At 40.1% G+C, this 19,165-nt stretch overlaps 1 protein-coding gene across 4 annotated transcripts in view; it reads left to right on the top strand.

Moving 5' to 3' along the window:
* dlg4a (discs, large homolog 4a (Drosophila)) overlaps window positions 1–19,165 on the top strand; it is a 226,302-nt gene that overhangs the window by 49,226 nt on the left and 157,911 nt on the right. For 2 of the 4 annotated variants that reach the window (XM_087254513.1, XM_087254511.1), the window contains exon 1: window positions 15,219–15,443. The exons of the other annotated variants lie outside the window; for them this stretch is intronic. In XM_087254513.1, the coding sequence (XP_087110639.1) occupies window positions 15,402–15,443 (42 nt within the window). In that variant the 5' untranslated portion in view covers window positions 15,219–15,401. Of the gene's footprint in view, window positions 1–15,218; window positions 15,444–19,165 lie in introns of those variants that run through there. 4 annotated transcript variants of the gene reach the window in all.

The raw sequence follows: 19,165 nt of genomic DNA, 5'->3' as shown, positions 1-19,165 counted from the left end.
CACCATTTCCAGAGGGACTCGGCACAAAGGATTTGACGCGCAAAACCACACACTTGCAATGCAACAGTTTACTTTTCGTTTGTCGAGAACAACAATAATCAAAATACAACTACAAGAACTATACACTTTACCAAGCTTCCAAATAAAAATGGTTTTAGAACGGTCAAAACACTGTCTACGATCAAGGCGCTTCCTTCCTTCTTTTTTTTTTTTTTTTTTTGTAATTTTTTTTTTTTTCGGGGTTTTCACCTTTATTTTTGATAGTACAGTAGAGAGAATTGATAGTAAAGCATGGGGAGCAGAGAGAGGGGAAGGATCAGCATAGGACCGCAAGGCGTAATCGAACCCGGGTCGCCGCGAGCACCGGAGTGCATGTGTCGACACACCAACCACCACACCACCGGTGCCGACCCCTTCCTTCTTTCTAATCCTTTTTTCCTGTTGCTTACGCATACATATGACGTATGGCATTACTGAACATATGAAACGTCATGCACATAATATAATATCACTAAATAAACATATTGAATACTGTATCAAATAGCGATAACTTTGTATAATAATACATGATAATAATATAATATAATATTATAATATAATAATATAAAATTATTGAAAAATATTACAAAAATAAACAGACAAATCTCTTAGTGCTCTTTATGGCTCGAACTCTGTGGATTTACAATTTTTTTTAAAGGTAAGGGATTGCAAATATGAGCTGAATTTAAACAATCTAATTAAGTTGAACATTACAAAATTGTATTTGTTTGTTTAAATCCAGGGCGACGCAGTGGCGCAGTTGGTAGTGCTGTCGCCTCACAGCTAGAAGGTTGCTGGGTTGCTGGTTTGAGCCTCGGCTCAGTTGGCGTTTCTGTGTGGAGTTTGCATGTTCTCCCTGCATTCGCGTGGGTTTCCTCCGGGTGCTCCGGTTTCCACCACAGTCCAAAGACATGCGGTACAGGTGAATTGGGTAGGCTAAACTGTCCGTAGTGTATGAGTTTGTGAATGTGTGTGTGGATGTTTCCCAGGGATGGGTTGCGGCTGGAAGGGCATCCGCTGCGTAAAAACTTGCAGGATGAGTTGGCGGTTCATTCCGCTGTGGCGACCCCGGATTAATAAAGGGACTAAGCCGACAAGAAAATGAATGAAGGAATGTTTAAATCCAGCCAATCTATATAGTTTGCAACCACTTACCTTAAAAAATGTAGTAAACCAACCGAATAATTTTTTTTCAGTGTATGGCAGGGGACACCAAACTTGTTCCTGGAGGTCCGGTGTCCTGCAGATTTTAGCTCCATTCCTAATCAACATTATATTAACATCCAATCAAGTACAATATAAGAAGAAGAAAAAACAAACAAACAAACAAACAAACAAACAAACAAACAAACAAAAAAACAATAACAATTATTCAAAAAGCTAAATTTAGGCTTTAAAATAATTAACAGTTCTTTTTGCTTTGGTAATTTTTGTTTCTTTTATCGTGCATAGGTAATGACTTATTTCTATTTTAAAGTAAGTAAAAAAAATTTTTCACAGCCCATTTACATTTATGTACTTAACCCTCTACCACAAGCATTATGCTAAATCTGTTAAAAAAAAGTTTTTGACTGTTTTTCTTTTCTTAAAATGGCTTAAGTGCTGTAAAGTGCTGTTAAAAAAATCTGAATTATTATTTTTTTTAAGGTGCTTTGTGAATGACTCCTTCACACACTGATAGCAACACCGGAGAAGAAATGCCAGCACAGGCTTCCAGTATTCGTAGTTTCAGGTGCTGCACATCTTGTATCTTCACACCATAGACAACAAAGATAGTGAGGCCATCCTTCATCAATGCAAACCTCAAGGCTGCTGGATATTAAAATTGCTACATGATGATGTGTATCTCTTTATGCACTGAAGCTGGCACACTCCCTGAGTGTTTCCAGCAAGATGGTGCACCACCACATTATGGGTGTCAGGTCTGAGCATTCCTATATAAACAGTTGGCCAGTTGAATGGCCCCCAAAGTCTCCCGATCTGACGCCCTTAGACTTTTATCTTTGGGGTCATCTGAAGGCAATTGTCTATGGTGTGAAGATGCAAGATGTGCAGCACCTGAAACTACGGATACTGGAAGCCTGTGCTGGCGTTTCTCCTGCGGTGTTGCTATCAGTGTGTGAAGAGCGGGAGAAGAGGGTTGCATTGACAATCCAACACAATGGGCAGCACATTGAACAAATTTTATAAGTGGTCAGAAACTTGTAAATAACTAATGACAGAATAAAGTTACATTAAAACCAAGCACACCATTGCTTTTCTTGTGAAATTCCCAATAAGTTTAATGTGTCACATGACCCTCTTCCTATAAGAAAAATAAAAGTTGGATCCAAGATGGCCGACTTTAAAATGGCCACCATGTTCACCACCCATCTCGAAAAGTTTGCCCCCTGACATACACTAATGTGGCACAAACAGGACGCTAATATCACCAATCATTCCCATTTTATTAAGGTGCATCCATATAAATGGTACATTATTAGAGGCTGGTTATATCCATATATCTATTGCTACAGAACTGAGTTTAAACCTCTTATAAAAGTGATTTTTGCATATTAGGTCCCCTTATAAGTGATGCCTAACATTATGAGTCTTGTTCAGGAGAGGCGGTTTTACCTTTCTAAGCAACTGCACAGTAGATTTTAGCGGCTGATGACTCACTGATGATAAAACGTTGAAAAATAGCATACACTTCAAATGGAGGAAGGACCTGAGATGCGTCTAGGGAGCACAGTATCACTGAGCCTCTTTCTTTTGACTTGATCCATTAAGCAAATCACCTAGCAACCGCATCCTAACATTTGCATGGAGACACAGTATAAAAACAGTCAGAATATCTAAAGTTGCATCTTACAAAATCCTCATTAGGGTCACAAGTTCTGTCGTTACTTACAGTTTTTAGCTCCTGACTTACCGCTTTCATTCGCTTCCATTGATTTCTTGATGTTAAAAAGAGCTTGTTATGCTGCTTGATGTTGCAATTTGATACCTCCTCATTATATTATTCTACTTTTTATGTCTAGTCATATACACACTTGTTTGTAGTGCGAGTGTGCCTGAAAGCAAGAAGGTCCCTGTTTCGAGTCCTGGCTGGGTCAGTTGGCATTTCTGTGTGGAGTTGGCATGTTATCCGGGTGCTCTAGTTTCCCCCGTAGTCCAAACACATGCGCTATAGGTGAATTAACTAAATTGGGAAAAGTGTATGAGTGTGAATGTGAGATTGTATGGGTGTTTCCCAGTTCTGGGTTGCAGCTGGAAGGGCATCCGCTGTGTAAAACATATGCTGGATAAGTTGGCGGTTCATTCTGCTGTGGCGACCCCTGATAAATAAAGGGACTAAGCCGAAGAAAAATAAATTAAGTTTAAGTTAACACAAACATTTAAATACACATCCTTTTGGAGAAGCTTTTAATTAACAGTACACTGTGAAAAAATAGCTTTCAATTATTAAGATGAATCACATTAACTTTACAAATCACTATATCTTGCATCAATTAAAATTACTTAAAACATCAAGATAAAATTTTCATTTCTTAAATTAAGTTGAAACCTGATCAAATTCTTGAAATACATTCACCGGCCACTTTATTAGGTACACCTTACTAATACTAGACTTCCTTCAGAACTGCCTAAATCAGGGGTGTCAAACTCAATTCCTGGAGGGCCGAAGCCCTGCACAGTTTAGTTCCAACCCTGCTCCAACACACTTACCTGTAGGTTTCAAACAAGCCTGAAGGACTCAATTAGTTTGATCAGGTGTGTTTAATTAGGGTTGGAACTAAACTGTGCAGAGCTGCGGCCCTTTTGAAACTGAGTTTGACACCTGTGACCTACAGTAAATCCTTCGTGGTATGGATTCAAGATACTGGAAATATTCCTGAGATTTTGCTCCATATTGACATGATAGCATCACACAGCTGCTGCAGATTTGTCAGCTGCACATCCATGATGCCAATCTCCTGTCTCACCCCATCTCAAAGGTGCTCAATTGAATTGAGCTCTGGTGACTGTGGAGGCCATTTGAGTATGGTGAACTCATTGTCATGTTTAAGAAACCAGTTTGAGATGATTTGCGCTTTATGACATGGTGCATTATCCTGCTGGAAGTAGCTATCAGAAGATGGGTGGTCATAAAGGGATGGACATGGTCAGCAACAATACTCAGGTAGGCTGTGGTGTTGACACGATGCTCAATTGGTACTAATGGGCCCAGAGTGTGCCAGGAAAATCTCCCCCACATCATTACACCACCACCAGCAGCCTGAACTGTTGATACAAGACAGGATGTTTCCATGCTTTCATGTTGCTGATGCCTAATTTTGACCCGACCATCAGAATGCAGAAATGGAGACTCATCAGACCAGGCAACGTTTCTCCAATCTTCTATTGTCCAATTTTGGACCACTCAGACCAGCCCGTCTGGCACCAACAACTGTGCCACATGTAAAAGTCACTTAAATCACCTTTCTTCCCTCTTCTGATGCTCAGCTTGATCTGCAGCAGATCGTCTTGACCATGTCTGCATGGCTAAATGCAGGGCTTAATTTGTGCCTGAACACGCTGGATCCGGCACCTCTGAAATCTGATCCGGCACCTCATTTTACAAATCCCCGGGTAACATGACTGATCCGTTACCCCACAATATACAAATTAAGCACTGCTGTTGCTGTCGTGTGATTGGCTGCTTAGAAATTTGCATTACTGAGCAGTTGGACAGGTGTACCTAATAAAGTGGCCGGTGAGTCTAGTTCAAGCAACTTAGAAACATATGTTGCCATTACTTTTTTTATCATTGTTTTTAGAGTGTACAAAGAGCTGGCTTTGCATTTTGGTGGTACTTGTACTTTGATTTAACCTAATTCTCGTACTGTAAAGCACTTGACTTCCTGTCTGGGAAAGATGCTATATAAATGCTTTTAATTTACTTACAATAGCTGTGAGTGATATTTACAGTATTCAAACATCTGCTGGCTGTATTTTATTCATTTATTTGCTTACTTATTTAACCAGAAATGTCCTATTGATATACAATTTACCAGGGAGTCCTTTACAGAGAACTATCCCTGCTAAAAAATCCAGCTTAAACCAGCCTAGGCTGGTTGACTGGTTTTAGCTGGTCGACCAGGCTGGTTTTAGAGGGGTTTTGGCCACTTCCAGGCTGGTTTCCAGCCATTTCCAGCCTGGTCTTAGCTGGTCAGGCTGGAAAATGACCAGCTAAAACCAGCTAAAACCAGCTTGACCAGCCTGGTTTAAGCTGGACATAGCTGGTTTTGGCTGGGCTCCCAGCCTGCTAGGCTGGTCAAGCTGGTTTTAGCTGGTCATCTCCCAGCCTAACCAGCTAAGACCAGGCTGGAAATGGCTGGAAACCAGCCTGGAAGTGGCCAAAACCCCTCTAAAACCAGCCTGGTTGACCAGCTAAAACCAGCCAACCAGCCTAGGCTGGTTTAAGCTGGATTTTTCAGCAGGGATACACCGAGACACACACAAATAATAAACAATATTTAATTATTGTTGTGCACTGTTCTAAGTAGACATTAAAATATGTTTTAAACATAGCAACAGATGCAACAGACTCCAAATGTAGTATATGCAAGAAAGAACAGCACAGATCAACACTTGAGTCCCCTAATAATACAGTTGTTGACAAGCGTCACTGTTGGACTGACTCCTCATAGTTTAATATACCAGACTGTTTAGTGCCCGCACCAGAATAGATTTCAAGCCCTTCCCATGCAGCTTGCGATTTGACATAACTGAATAGTGTAATGCTCAGCAATTAGCAACACACACTCGCTCACAAATTGTGAGTCCATAATTAAGAGATCAGCAGCTTGTGTGGTGAGTCTGTATTGCTGAGTCACGCACTGCCACCCAGTGGTTGCGTACGGAACTGCAGCATGAGTATTAATATTTATTAATACTATTATTATCTGCTTCCCACAATCACCAACATCACCTAACATTCACACACACACACACACACTTTGCCTCTCAAGGGTTTCTCATTGGCATTATTTGATTTAGAAAAGCTCTTAAGCAAGAGCAAAACGTTTGAGTTTGATAGTAAAAAGAAATGGCGTCCGTGAGGCGATATGACAAAAGTCTCTTATCACAATACAAGTCGTCTCATATTCTGTCAGCGATGTATTTATATCATGATATAGTGCATTTTATGTACATTCAATCAATCAACAGAGAGTTTATATATGTAGTTTGTGTTTTGTTTGCTTGTGTTACTATAATGTGCTGTATTGGTATATCTCAGGTGGTTATTCATATAAATATCTCAAATATTCAAATATATTGACCATATGTGAAAGATTATTTCTTTTTTTCACATTTTAAAGAATAAATGTACTTATATGTGATCATATTTTAAATTTTATTGAGAATTTAGAGCTGATGTTTGATTAAAAATTTAGTAAAACTTAATAAATATTAATAAAACATAATAAACTTTTTAAAAAACGATGATTACTGGTTCAAGATAAACAAAATGATAATTTTAGATAAAATACAAAATGTAAACACTAATATGCTGTAATGGTGTGGAATATTGCATGGATACATATGTATTCAGATAAAATAAGAGCACAATATAAAATTATAGACTTTTATTTTGTATATACAATATATATCATCATATTGCACAGCCTTAGCATCCGGCAGATGCTCCATTTTTTATATTGTGAACAATAATATCTTTGCAGCTGGTCTTGTGTTGTGTTTAAATCAGTTTGTGCGACTGCATATGGTGTGTATTGAAGTATTGGTGCTGGAGCACACACACACTCGCAAATAATGAACGAATTAACCTTTGATTTTGTACGTGGTTTGTTTGTTTCTGACTTTTTATCTTCATGTTCCTCTTATGGGTGATGCGAGTTGCTTAGCAACCGGGCCCTCAGGTCCTGATTGTTGCCATGACAACATGGCAGGGTATCATGTAGAGAATGGAGAGAGGGGGGGGAAGGAATGAGAAAGATAGAAATGAGGGAAGAAGAAGAAGAAGAATGTATATGTGAATTCATCGTATTTATGTACATATGAGCAAGCGTGTAGGAGGAAAAGAGATGCATAAATACGATAGGAAGAGAGGAGAGAGTTCATCTTATTAAACACAATGAGAGGCTGGAGATGATGACCTAATCGTAGATATCCAAAAATGTCTGTAAGGGGGCGTACTCATACGTAGACACTCGTAATGTATGACATATTCATAGGGCATCAAATGCATGGCGTGAGTTGCAGGAAGCAGCAGGAGCTTTCACAAAAGAACAAATGACAAATGAGAGATTAATGCGTGAGAACTGACAGACCGGAGTGAGATTCAATGGATTCATATTTCTCAACCATAATGTTTCCTCAAAAATTTATTGGAAGAAAAATACCATTCATTCACAAGAGGTCTCCATAGTGTCAAAAACATGACGTAACAAAGGTTTGCTCAAATATCTAAGTCACTGGTTAGTGGTCAATAAGATTTCAGCAATATTTGCATCTAGTTCCTCCGTGATGTAAATACATCTGCGTCATGCTGTCCACATTCATATTTGTACTATATTGTGTGTTGTATGTGTGTATTATTGATTTTGTGTTTTGAGTTTTAGGAGTTCAGGTCATGTATTTTTATCCTTAACCTGTCTTTTATCTTGTCCTGTCCAGTCTGGCATGTTTTGTATTCTGTCTTGTCTCATATCCTATGCTATTATATCCTATAGTACAGATATCCTATCCTATCCTATCCTATCCTATCCTATCCTATCCTATCCTATCCTATCCTATCCTGTCCTGTCCTATAAAACACATATCCTATCTTATTCTATAGTAAAGATATCCAATCCAGTCCAATCCTATCCTATCCTATCCTATCCTATCCTATCCTATCCTATAGTACAGACATCATATCCTATCCAACGCAATCTCATGGCAATTCGTAACTTTTTGATTTAGTGGCTAATTCATATGAATTCTTACGATCTAATTCGTACAATTTAGTACGATTTGCTCATCACCCAATGACGGTTGGGGTTAGGGGTGGGGTGCCACGCCTTCTTTTTTAAATTGTACATTTTCGTAAGACTGAACTCGTATGAATTCATACTCGTATGGGAACTGCTGCTGCTGCTATAGTACATACACCATATTCTATACTATTGTTACGAATTAAATTAAAAATCCTTAATCAAAAAGAGGTTTAACCAAAGCGTAACAAGATAACAGGGAACAAAAATATTATCCCTGGTGCCCCCGCGCTCTCTCCCCCCAAAATATAAACCAAAAACACAATCACTGAAAATTAAGAAAAAAATATTATCTATTTACGGAAAACAAGAAGCACATTGGGACTCAGCCAAAATAAATGACAATAAACCAAGCTAACTAAATTAAAGAAAACTTCCCTAGAAATAGATAAGAAAAGAAAATACAGAAAACTTACCTCTCTACTGGCGAAAATATTAAATAGAAAGCACCAAACCTCTCTACCATGCTCCAAGCCAGACAGGGAGATTCATATGTAACTCCAGTTACATCGGCATCAGACAAAACGCCCCATAAGAGACATCAGCAACAAACACTCATTTTTATCACTTGATAATATCTCCACTGAGAATTATCAAGCGGGGAACGAGAGAGAGTGGGAAGCCACTGAATCCATGCTCTCTGAGGGTTTAAACACAGCCGCCACCAATCCAACCGCCAATCATGATCCGACGTAAGTGGCTGCACCTGCGAATAATTCGACATGAGAGAGAGAGAGAAAGAGAGAAACACCACACACATACACACACACACACACACACACACACACACACACACACACACTACACTACAACACAACAACTACTCGTAACACCTATCCCAGTGGTTCTCAAACTGTGGTACGTGTACCACTAGTGGTACGCGGGCTTCCTTTTAGTGGTACATAGAGGAATTAAATATGTCATGTACATGCTACATATATTTCTAAATTTATTAAACAATAATGTATATAATATGCCATTCATGACATATGGCCTATATTTCTGAGGTAATCTGTCATGTTTTTTTTTTAAATGTGCAGAGTTGTAGCTGCTTTACTGGGCCTTCTACAGTACTGTATTTCAATACTGCTCATTTTGGTGGTACTTGGAGAGACATTTTTTTTCTGAGGTGGTAATTGATGAAAAAAGTTTGAGAACCACTGACCTATCCTATCCCATCCTACCCCATCTTATAGTATGGATATCCTATCCTATTCTATACTATAGTATAGATAACCCTATATCCTATTCTATCCTATAGTACTTATATCCTATCCTATCATATCCTACCCTATCCTATAGTACGGATATCCTGTCATATCCTATCTTATAGTACAGATATCCTATTCTATTCTATCGCATATAGTGAAGTAGTGAAGATATCTTATCCAACCCTTTACTATCGTATCATATCCTACCCTATATACATATATATATATATATATATATATATATATATATATATATATATATATATATATATATATATATGTTTGTAGTCCAATGTTTTAGTCCTGTTCTATTTCGTATTTTCCTGTCCTGTCAAACCACATTGTGTCCTGTTCACTATAGCATGTGTTGTATCCTGTCCTGGCTCTTGTCTTGTCCTGTCCTGTTACCTGTCACATCCTATCCATCCACGAGTCTTCAAGAATGTTTTGTATTCTGTCTTGTCTGCTATTCAATCCTGTCTCATCCCATTCCATCTTATTATGTCCAGTCCATGATATGCCTATTCAGTTTCCTGTCCTAGACCTGTCCCATGGTGGCTCAGTGGTTAGCACTGTCGTCTCACAGCAAGAAGGTCACTGGTTTAATTCCCGGCTGGGCCAGTTGGCATTTCTGTGAGTTTGCATGTTCTCCCCGTGTTCGTGTGGGTTTCCTTCAGGTGCGCTATGGGAGAATTGGATGGACTCAGTTGGTCGTAGTGTATGTGTGTGTGTGTATGGGTGTTTCCCAGTACTGGGTTGCAGCTGTAAGGGCATTCGCTACGTAAAACATATGCCGGAATAGTTGGTGGTTGCTTCCGCTGTGGCGACCTCTGATAACTAAGAGACTAAGCCAAAGGAAAATCAATGAATGAGTTTCCTGTCCTGTCTCATGTCTGTAGTCCCGTGTCCTATATAGTCCAATATCCTATCTATACTCATCCTATCCTATCTTGTTCTTTCCTGTGTCCTGTTTAGTATGGTATGAATTGTATCATGCATCCCATATAATCCTTTATCAACCCTATTCCTTGCCAGTCACCTGGACTCCATTTCCCACAAACCATTGCACTGATTACACTGCCTCCTGTTTCCCATTACCAGGACAATATAAGTAGCACAGACACACACAGTATAATGCCAGTCTTGTTTAGATGTAGGCTGTTGTAACCACACATTGGGTCAAATACTGTTGGGTTGGAAATCATTTTTAATGTTGTCTGTGTCTAAATTTGACCCAATTTGGGTAACGAAAACCCAGGATTTTTCAGATGGTATGTTAGAAACACATATGGATACTCATGCAATCATGTTGTCCTGTCCTACTGAAACAAATCAGCCCCTTCTTTTACAGTATACTTTTCCACCCCATCATGTCCAGCCATATCCATATGCTGTCCAGTTTGGTTTGAACCATATTCTATCTATTCCTTATCCCAGTCCTGTCAAGTTATGTCTTCTCCAGTTTTCTGTCCCATTTTTAACCTTTTTTTCCCTCCTGCTTATATACTCTCCATCTCATCCCTTTCCAGTTATTTCCTTTGTTTAGCTGTGGAGCGATGCTGTACGTCTGTTGTCTATTCAGTGTAGCTGGAGGCAGAATCACAGGCCGCGGGGCTATAGGCTTGGCACATTGTTTGTTTGTTTTCGCTTGGTTTTGAATTGTTTACAGTTCCTTCTGTGAGCGTTTAATGCCGCTAATGAGCTTGACTTTGTTTACAGAGGTGGTCATTAGTCATCGCCCCCCCTGACAAGTCACTCAGCATATTTAGACCCATAAATAAACACACTGGAAGGACAAAGCTTAGAAAGATGGGAAACTTTTAAGAATGTAAGTCAGCCCAGGCTTATTGGCAATACGTGCCTCAGCCTATGTTTTTGAGGAATGTAAAATCTGCTCAGGGTACGTTTTGTTGCACGTTTAAGATGGAAAATCCACTAGAGGGCGCTGTCTACATGTTTGTGGATCTGAAATATATTACCTAGGGTATGTTTTGATTTGGGCGTCACGGTGGCGCAGTGGGTAGCACGGTCGCCTCACAGCAAGAAGGTCGCTGGTGGTCGCTGACAGCTTAAAGAAGCCTCTCATATGGAGAATGAAGTCATACATTGCTCAGGTGTGATTTTGATTTCAGCATAGTGTCAAAATCTTGATGTTCTGTGGGTCTCTATCAAATCTGAGCTTCATTTGGTATTCTCTATTGGATTCAGGTCAGGTGATTGGCTGGGCCATTCTACAGCTAGATTTTCTTTCCCTGAAAGCATCTGAGAGTCTCCTTGGCTGTGTTTTGGATCATTGTCTTGCTGAAATGTCCACCCTGGTCCACATCTTCATCCTCCTGCTAATGTAGATGTTGGACTGAAGCAGCTGATATTCATTTACACTGAGGAAGGGAAGAACTACTGAGAGATTTCAGCTGCTGTCTGGTCTTTCCCTGCCTTTCTACAGCTCACTTTCTTCATGTGTTCAGTACTTTCCCCTGATGTCATTTCATTTTATTACATATAACTTCATCTGTAAACTAATTAGATTTGTTTTCTTTGCATATTTGGATTTCCTTGGTTGTTACCAACATCTGGTGAAAATTTCAAGTCAACAGCACCTTCAGAAATATGTTTTCTGAGAAAAATGGTGACATGTTCGTTACTTATTTAAAAAAATCAAGCCTGAAATTATTCGTATCGCTTGCAAATTCTCACTTAAAGTTACTTTTAATCAACCAGCAATTTTTATTTTTAATCAGAAATGATACATTTGGAAAAATGGCCATTTGCATACACTTTTTCAACCAAATATATATGGCCAAATACTATATATAAGTAGCTATAAGTTTAGACATAGGTTCATATATGGTCATATATCAGATTTCCGTATGGGTTGGAACACATTTTCCTTCAGCTTAGTCCCTTTGTTAGTAAGGGGTCACCACAGCGGAATGAACCACCAACTATTCCAGCATATGTTTTACACAGCGGATGCCTTTCCAGTCGCAACCCAACACTGGGAAACACACAACGACCAATTTAGCTTATTCAATTCTTCTATAGCGCAGGTGTTTGGACTGTGGGGGAAACCGAAGCACCCGGAGGAAACCCACACCAACATGGGGAGAACATGCAAACATGCGCACAGAAATAACAGCTGTCCCAGCCATGGCTCGAACCAGCGACTTTCATGCTGTGAGGCGATCGTGCTACCCACTGAGCCTCCGTGACGCTCATTCTAAATTTTCACACACAGAATAATTCGTAGCATATTTAAACAACGCTATGAAATACAGACTCAAACAGCGCTGACATGTTTACATTGCCTGAAAGGTTTCTTATGCAACTGACCGAGCTGCTAATAGCAATGTCAGCATCAGTGTGTTTACTTTATATAGTGCTTTCAGTCAGCGCTTGACATGCTTTACATAGCATAAACATAAAAGCTCATTGAAACAGAACCAGCAAGCCAACAACATCACACCATATACTGTATATAGAGCGGACACAAAAATAACAACACGGTTTAAAGCCAACAGCATATTCCAGAGTGATGGCACAGATCCATCAGACAGAATTAATGCTGTATGATGAAACAATAAACTCAATATCTGGAAAAAGGAGCAAGATTACAAACTTACAAGGATTTGATAGTTTGTCTAGATCCTGAAAATCCCTCTTATTGATGAATAACACCATGTTTTGTTAACCAGTTAAACTCTGCTGCTATTTTGGGATTTCCGCCTGGATTTTGCCTACCTAAATTTAAAAGCTTCCCAAATCCACATGCAGAGGTGTAAATGCAAAAATTTGGTATCATTTTAAAGAAAACCCTTTGAATTTTCATAAAACACCACTGAAAGTGTTTAAAATAACTCTATATGTTGTTTGTGTTATAATAAACACCTAAATAAGAGGCACTTTTTATATATATTTTTTTTAAAAACTCAAATTTGAAAGTGTACCTTTTCGGTGTGGTCTAGCTTGCTGTAATTTATTTTGGTGGTCCCTGCACATGTCTGTAATCATAGGAAGACAGAAAAATATCTCTACCATAATCTATGCAAAAGTTATTGTATTCCAACTGATGAGAGGTGCTGTACAAGCCACAGGGAGCGATCATTGTTTTCATATTTCACTATTCTTTTGTTTGACCAAACATAATTCACTGTGTTTGAACCACATCAGACATATAAAAGGATTACTTATGCACATCACCTCAAAAACAGAGGAGAATGGCCCTGAAGCGCACAGCATAAGGTAAGAGATGACGGCTGTCTGTGCTATCTGGGGCTGCTTATTGATCATAAATGTATTGCTTTCACTACTGCCCCATGGAAACACACAGCACAATCTCACGGCAATTCGTAACTTTTTCATTTAGTGGCTAATTCGTACAAATTTGTACGATCTAATCCCCCAATGACGGTTGGGTTTAGGGGTGGGGTTAGGTGCCACGCCTCCTTTTTAAAATCGTACATTTTCTTACGACTGAACTCGTACGAATTCGTACGAATTAGCCACTAAACTGCCAAAACGTAAAATACTTACGTTTTCTCGTGAGATCAGGCTAAAACACCTAGATTCATTCGGCAACTGTTTGATATGTGAATATAATTCAGTAAAAAGAATGCTAGAAGTGTATGAGCACCGGCAAGAGCTTTTATATAGCTTCTACACTTTCAAACTAAACCACTTAAGGTGGTCTGGTGCAATGCTAGCCCTTTAAATGTTAAAGCGAAAGTCGATGACGTCACAGACCCGGCAGAGTTTAACTGGTTGCTTCTCTCTTGGAATTGAAACCTATTAGCTATATGAATCGTAACTTATGACTTTATTTTATATTTATTTGTTGATTACACTTTGATAGGACGTTTTGCATCACTTGTTGAACAGCCTGTTACAGTCAGTGGTGTGATTGAGTTGGGACTCTGACAAACAGTATTGTCTTGTTTAAAACAACCATCATTTCTGCATTGTTTCAAACTAAAGTCTATGATAACAGCAGTGTATCCTTTTATCCTTGGGCATTTTATTTGATGCATAATTTCTAAAAGAGAAAGTTGTGTTCATCGGCGGTAGTTCCTTTTGAAGCATCTTGAGTAAAAAAAAGCTCTGTATTTTTAATGTAACATGCAGAAGAACTGAGCTGGAAGTTGTGGGACCTGTTTTACATGATATAAAAGTTTGTCATGCATAACACACGTTCTGATGTGGATACAGATGTGACGTCATTTTCCTTTAAGAACACTGGGAAAAAAATGTCCTTAACAGGATACAAAAGTAGTGTAGTGCAGGATGAGTTACTATTTATTGGTCTTTTTTATTTATCTGCATAAACAGGTTACTTAAAATTAATTCTCTCAGTCTGTGTGAGCACAAGAATAAACATGCTCCGGTTTCCCCCAAAAGTCCAAAGACATGCGCTTTAGGTGAACTGGGTTGGCTAAATTGTCTGTAGTGTATGTATGAGATTGAGTGTGTATGGATGTTTCCCAGTGATGGGTTGCAGCTGGAACGGCATCCGCTGCGTAAAACATATGCTGGATAAGTTGGCGGTTCATTCTGCTGTGGCGACCCCAGATCAATAAAGGGACTAAGCCAAAAAGAAAATGAATTATGAATATATAAATATTACTGATGTTTACTGTAGCACTTTTACAGTATTTTTTTTTTTTACCAATTTTGCGACTTTGCATCAGAGATATTTTATATCACAGACATTTTTACAGATTATAGAAGACCTCAGGCTGAATGGCAATAAACCAATTTAGATTTGTCCTATGAATATATGGCAAAGCTTCTATACGGGAGCCAATAGAGAAGCCTCGTTCTTCAGCGTGTGTGTAAAGCGCATGCATGATGGGGATCTTCTTCTTCTTCCAGCACAAGCGTAGGTGAGCTGGTCTCTCATATCCCTCCTCTCATCTCTCCCACCCGCTCTCTTTCTTTTCTCTCTGTCACAAACCTGTTCAGTGACTCAGAGCTGGAGCCGTCTGCCAGCTTTTCTTTGTGTTCCTACACCAACTCTCTCTCTCTCTCTTTCCTTTACGCGCTTGTCCAGCCACTGTATCTTTCCCTCACTTTTCATCCCTGTTTTTTCCCCCTCATTGCGTTTGGCGTTTGCTTCGGTTGTTTGTGTCTGATGAGGGCTCGTGCGAAGCTTCCTCTGCTCTGCTCATGTGTGGTACGTACATACATTTTTTTTCTCCCTTCACATCGTCTTTCTGGTGCAGGGCTGCTGTTGCATGTTGTTTATATCTGTACTGCGTGGATCTACAGTGTGTGTGTGTGTGATTAGTAACTGGTGCTGGATTTATGAAGGGACGCATGTGTGTTGACACTGAAGCTGCACGTGTGTGGATACATGTGTGTTCATCACATGTGCAAAATGGAGAAATGGAAACAGGACGGAGCTGCTGTGAAATGCATTTATGGGTTAGCAATAGCATTTGTTGCGTTGGTTAATGGGTTCACGGGTATTTTATTAAATATACCGTTTGTTTTTGTATGTGTGTGTGTGTGTTTTAGACAGAGTAAAAGTCTGCGTGTGTCTTTTTGTCTGTCTGGAAGTAAACCAGGGTTTTTATTGTGTCCGTTTTGATGTGATTGTGTGGTCATGACTCAACATGCGTCTTTAAATATGAAGGGATTGATTTGGAAATTGTTGTTATGTCAGCATATTCTGCTGAATAGACAGTATGGCCGCTTTTTAAGGGGCTGTGGGGCAGCAGTTTGGCATGTTGACTTGATATCCATCAAGCTGTATAGCTCTCAACCAACCCCCTCATTCGTTTTTTTTTTCAGACAAAATAGCATCGCTAATGTGGGCATATAATATTCATTGGCTTCCTTATTACTGCACAATGCTGTAAAGAGAGAGAGAGAGACAGAGAGAGAGAGAGAGAGTGAATGTGCGTCAACATTAAGAGAAGGACAGGCAAAGAACTAAAGGTCAAAGGTCAGACGCCTGGCCTTAAACTGTGCAGTCAGCCTCCAGCTCGAGTTAAAGTGTTGTGAATCTGCTTGCATGTTCGAGCTAGCTAAGCTGCTAGTTCAGAATATACAGCTCTGTTGACTAGGATGACTAAGCTTTTGCAGGAAAATAATATAGTATTGTATAAGCAACTCATTTGGTGCACTGGCTGACATTAAGTAGTGAATAGCATGAGGAGAGAGACTCGGTTGTGAGTTGATTAGCATGTTGCTAACCTGACAATACAATACCCCTGCTGAAAAATCCAGCTTAAACCAGCCTAGGCTGGTTGGCTGGTTTTAGCTGGTCGACCAGGCTGGTTTTAGAGGGGTTTTGGCCACTTCCAGGCTGGTTTCCAGCCATTTCCAGCCTGGTCGTAGCTGGTCAGGCTGGGAGATGACCAGCTAAAACCAGCTTGACCAGCCTAACCAAGCTGGGAGTCCAGCCAAAACCAGCTATATCCAGCTTAAACCAGGCTGGTCAAGCTGGTTTTAGTTGGATTTGGCTGGTAATTTTTCAGCCTGACCAGCTAAGACCAGGCTGGAAATGGCTGGAAACCAGCCTAGAAGTGGCCAAAACCCCTCTAAAACCAGGCTGGTCAACCAGCTAAAACCAGCCAACTAGCCTAGGCTGGTTTAAGCTGGATTTTTCAACAGGGACTGGAGCATACGCTTTTTGTTTGTTCAAACTACGTATTTAAAATGAGCTGAAAAAACACAGTTCTTTTTTTTTGGGTGGGGGGGGGGGGGGGGGGTTAATAGTTTCATGATCAATCTATTTACATTTGTAAAAACTATTAAGTTAACTTAATGCGGGTTTCGTCCGGGCCATCCCTACTGAAAAAACTGGTTAAACCAGCTTAAGCTGGTTGGCTGGTTTTGACTGGGCCAGCTTGACCAGCCTGGTTAAACCAGGACATAGCTGGTTTTGATTGGGCTCCCAGCCTGACTAGGCTGGTCAAGCTGGTTTTAGCTGGTCATCTCCTAACTTGACCAGCTAAGACCAGGCTGCAGGGCCGGAGTGGGGTTCCTTTTCAGCCCTGGAGTTTCAAGCCTTAGACCAAATTCAGTTTCTAATTACACTATCACGTCTTTTTTTGAGAAAACAGCTGCTTTATAACTTAAAATGTTCAACAACCCTAACAGTATTATATGTCTTAACAATAAAAAATAAAATAAATAAAAAAAACATACTAAGACAAGGATCAAACCCGGGTCGGCAGCATCATACTCTTACATGCTATCCACTGGACCACAACAGCTGTATATTGAGGAGTGACTCATCTGAGTTATATCATCAATAACCTGCAGGCTGGTTATATATATATATATATATATATATATATATATATATATATATATATATATATATATATATATATATATATATATATATATATATATATACATATATATATAAAGAGCAGAGCTGCGCTAAAATAATGAATAAGAAAACTGTGGTCAAGTAAATAAGTAAATTAATTTAAAAAGTGTGACTGCTGAGAGCAACAGATTCTGGAGCTAGGGACACCGGCCCTCGCGGCCAAAAAACGGACCAGCCCACCGGGAATTCTCCCGGTCCTCCCAATTAGCCAATCCGGGCCTGCCAGGCTGGAAATGGCTGGAAACCAGCCTGGAAGTGGTCAAAACCCCTCTTAAACCAGCCTGGTTGACCAGCTAAAACCAGCCAACCAGCATAGTAAGTTGGGGATATATTCACGAGTGCAGTGGATTGGTGCAGCGGCAGCAGTAATGCAGTCGATGTATCAGTCCGTTGTGGTAAAGAAGAAGCTGAGCCAAAAGGTAAAGCTCTCGATTTACCGCTCAATCTACATTCCTACTCTCACCTATGGTCATGAGCTGTGGGTCATGACCGAAAGGACAACACCTCAGATTCAAGTGGCCGAAATGAGTTTCATTCACAGGGTGGCAGGGCGCACCATTATAAACAGGGTGAGGAGCTCTGACACCCAGGTGGAGCTTGGAGTAGAGCTGCTGCTCCTCCACATCGAGAGAAGTCAGCTGAGGCGGATCGGGCGTCTGTTTCGGATGCCTTCTGGACGCCTACCTAGGGAGGTGTTCCAGGCATGTCCCAACGGGAGGAGGCCTCGGGGAAGACCCAGGACACGCTTCTCTCGGCTGGCCTGGGAACGCCTCGAGATCACCCCAAAGGAGCTGGGGGAAGAGTCTGGGGAGAGGAAAGTCTAGAGTTCTCCCGGCCCCGGTTAAGCGGATGAAAATTACATGACATTAAGTTAACTTTAACTAGTGTGTCAGTGGTTATCACTGTCGCCTCACAGCGAGAAGGTTGTGGTTCGAGTCCCGGCTAGTCCAGTTCTGTGTGGAGTTTGCATGTTCTCCCTTTGGTTTGGTGCTCTTTTTTCCCCTTACAGTCCAAACACATGCGCTATAGGTGAATTGGATGAACTAAACTGACTGTATGAATGTGTGTGTGTGAATGAGGGGCATCCGCTGCATAAGACATATGCTGGAATAGTTTGCGGTTCATTCCGCTGTGGTGACTCAAATGAATGAATGAATTTAGAGATATTTTGTATGAAGAATGTAAGTTATGTGGTCAGTCAAATAAGCCTATGACAGGAGATAACACTGGACGCCTACCTGCTGCGGCTGTTGTGCACATTAATAAACAGTGTTTAATAGCAGTGTTCATTTGGTGTTTGGATTGTTAAATTTGTACTGTCCGCACTGCAGCTTTCAGAAATGGCCTTTATTGAAGATCTGGGAATTAACTACAAGCAGTCAGAGGTTTAGGGCTGGTAGAACATTAATGTGTGAAGAATTTTTTTAAATATGTTGCTTATTTCTGAGCTGAATCGTTAGCATCATTGCTCCTGTCTTCAGTGTCATGATCATGATAACAGTCTGATATGATAATATAACATTTCTTATTAATTTGGACAAATAATGTAA

The sequence above is a fragment of the Danio rerio genome, chromosome 5, assembly GCF_052040795.2.
Source record: "Danio rerio strain M-AB ecotype USA chromosome 5, GRCz13ab, whole genome shotgun sequence".
In the NCBI taxonomy this organism is placed as follows: domain Eukaryota; kingdom Metazoa; phylum Chordata; class Actinopteri; order Cypriniformes; family Danionidae; genus Danio; species Danio rerio.
Note: the sequence above shows the minus strand (reverse complement) of the source record. Positions and strands in the feature narration are given on the sequence as shown.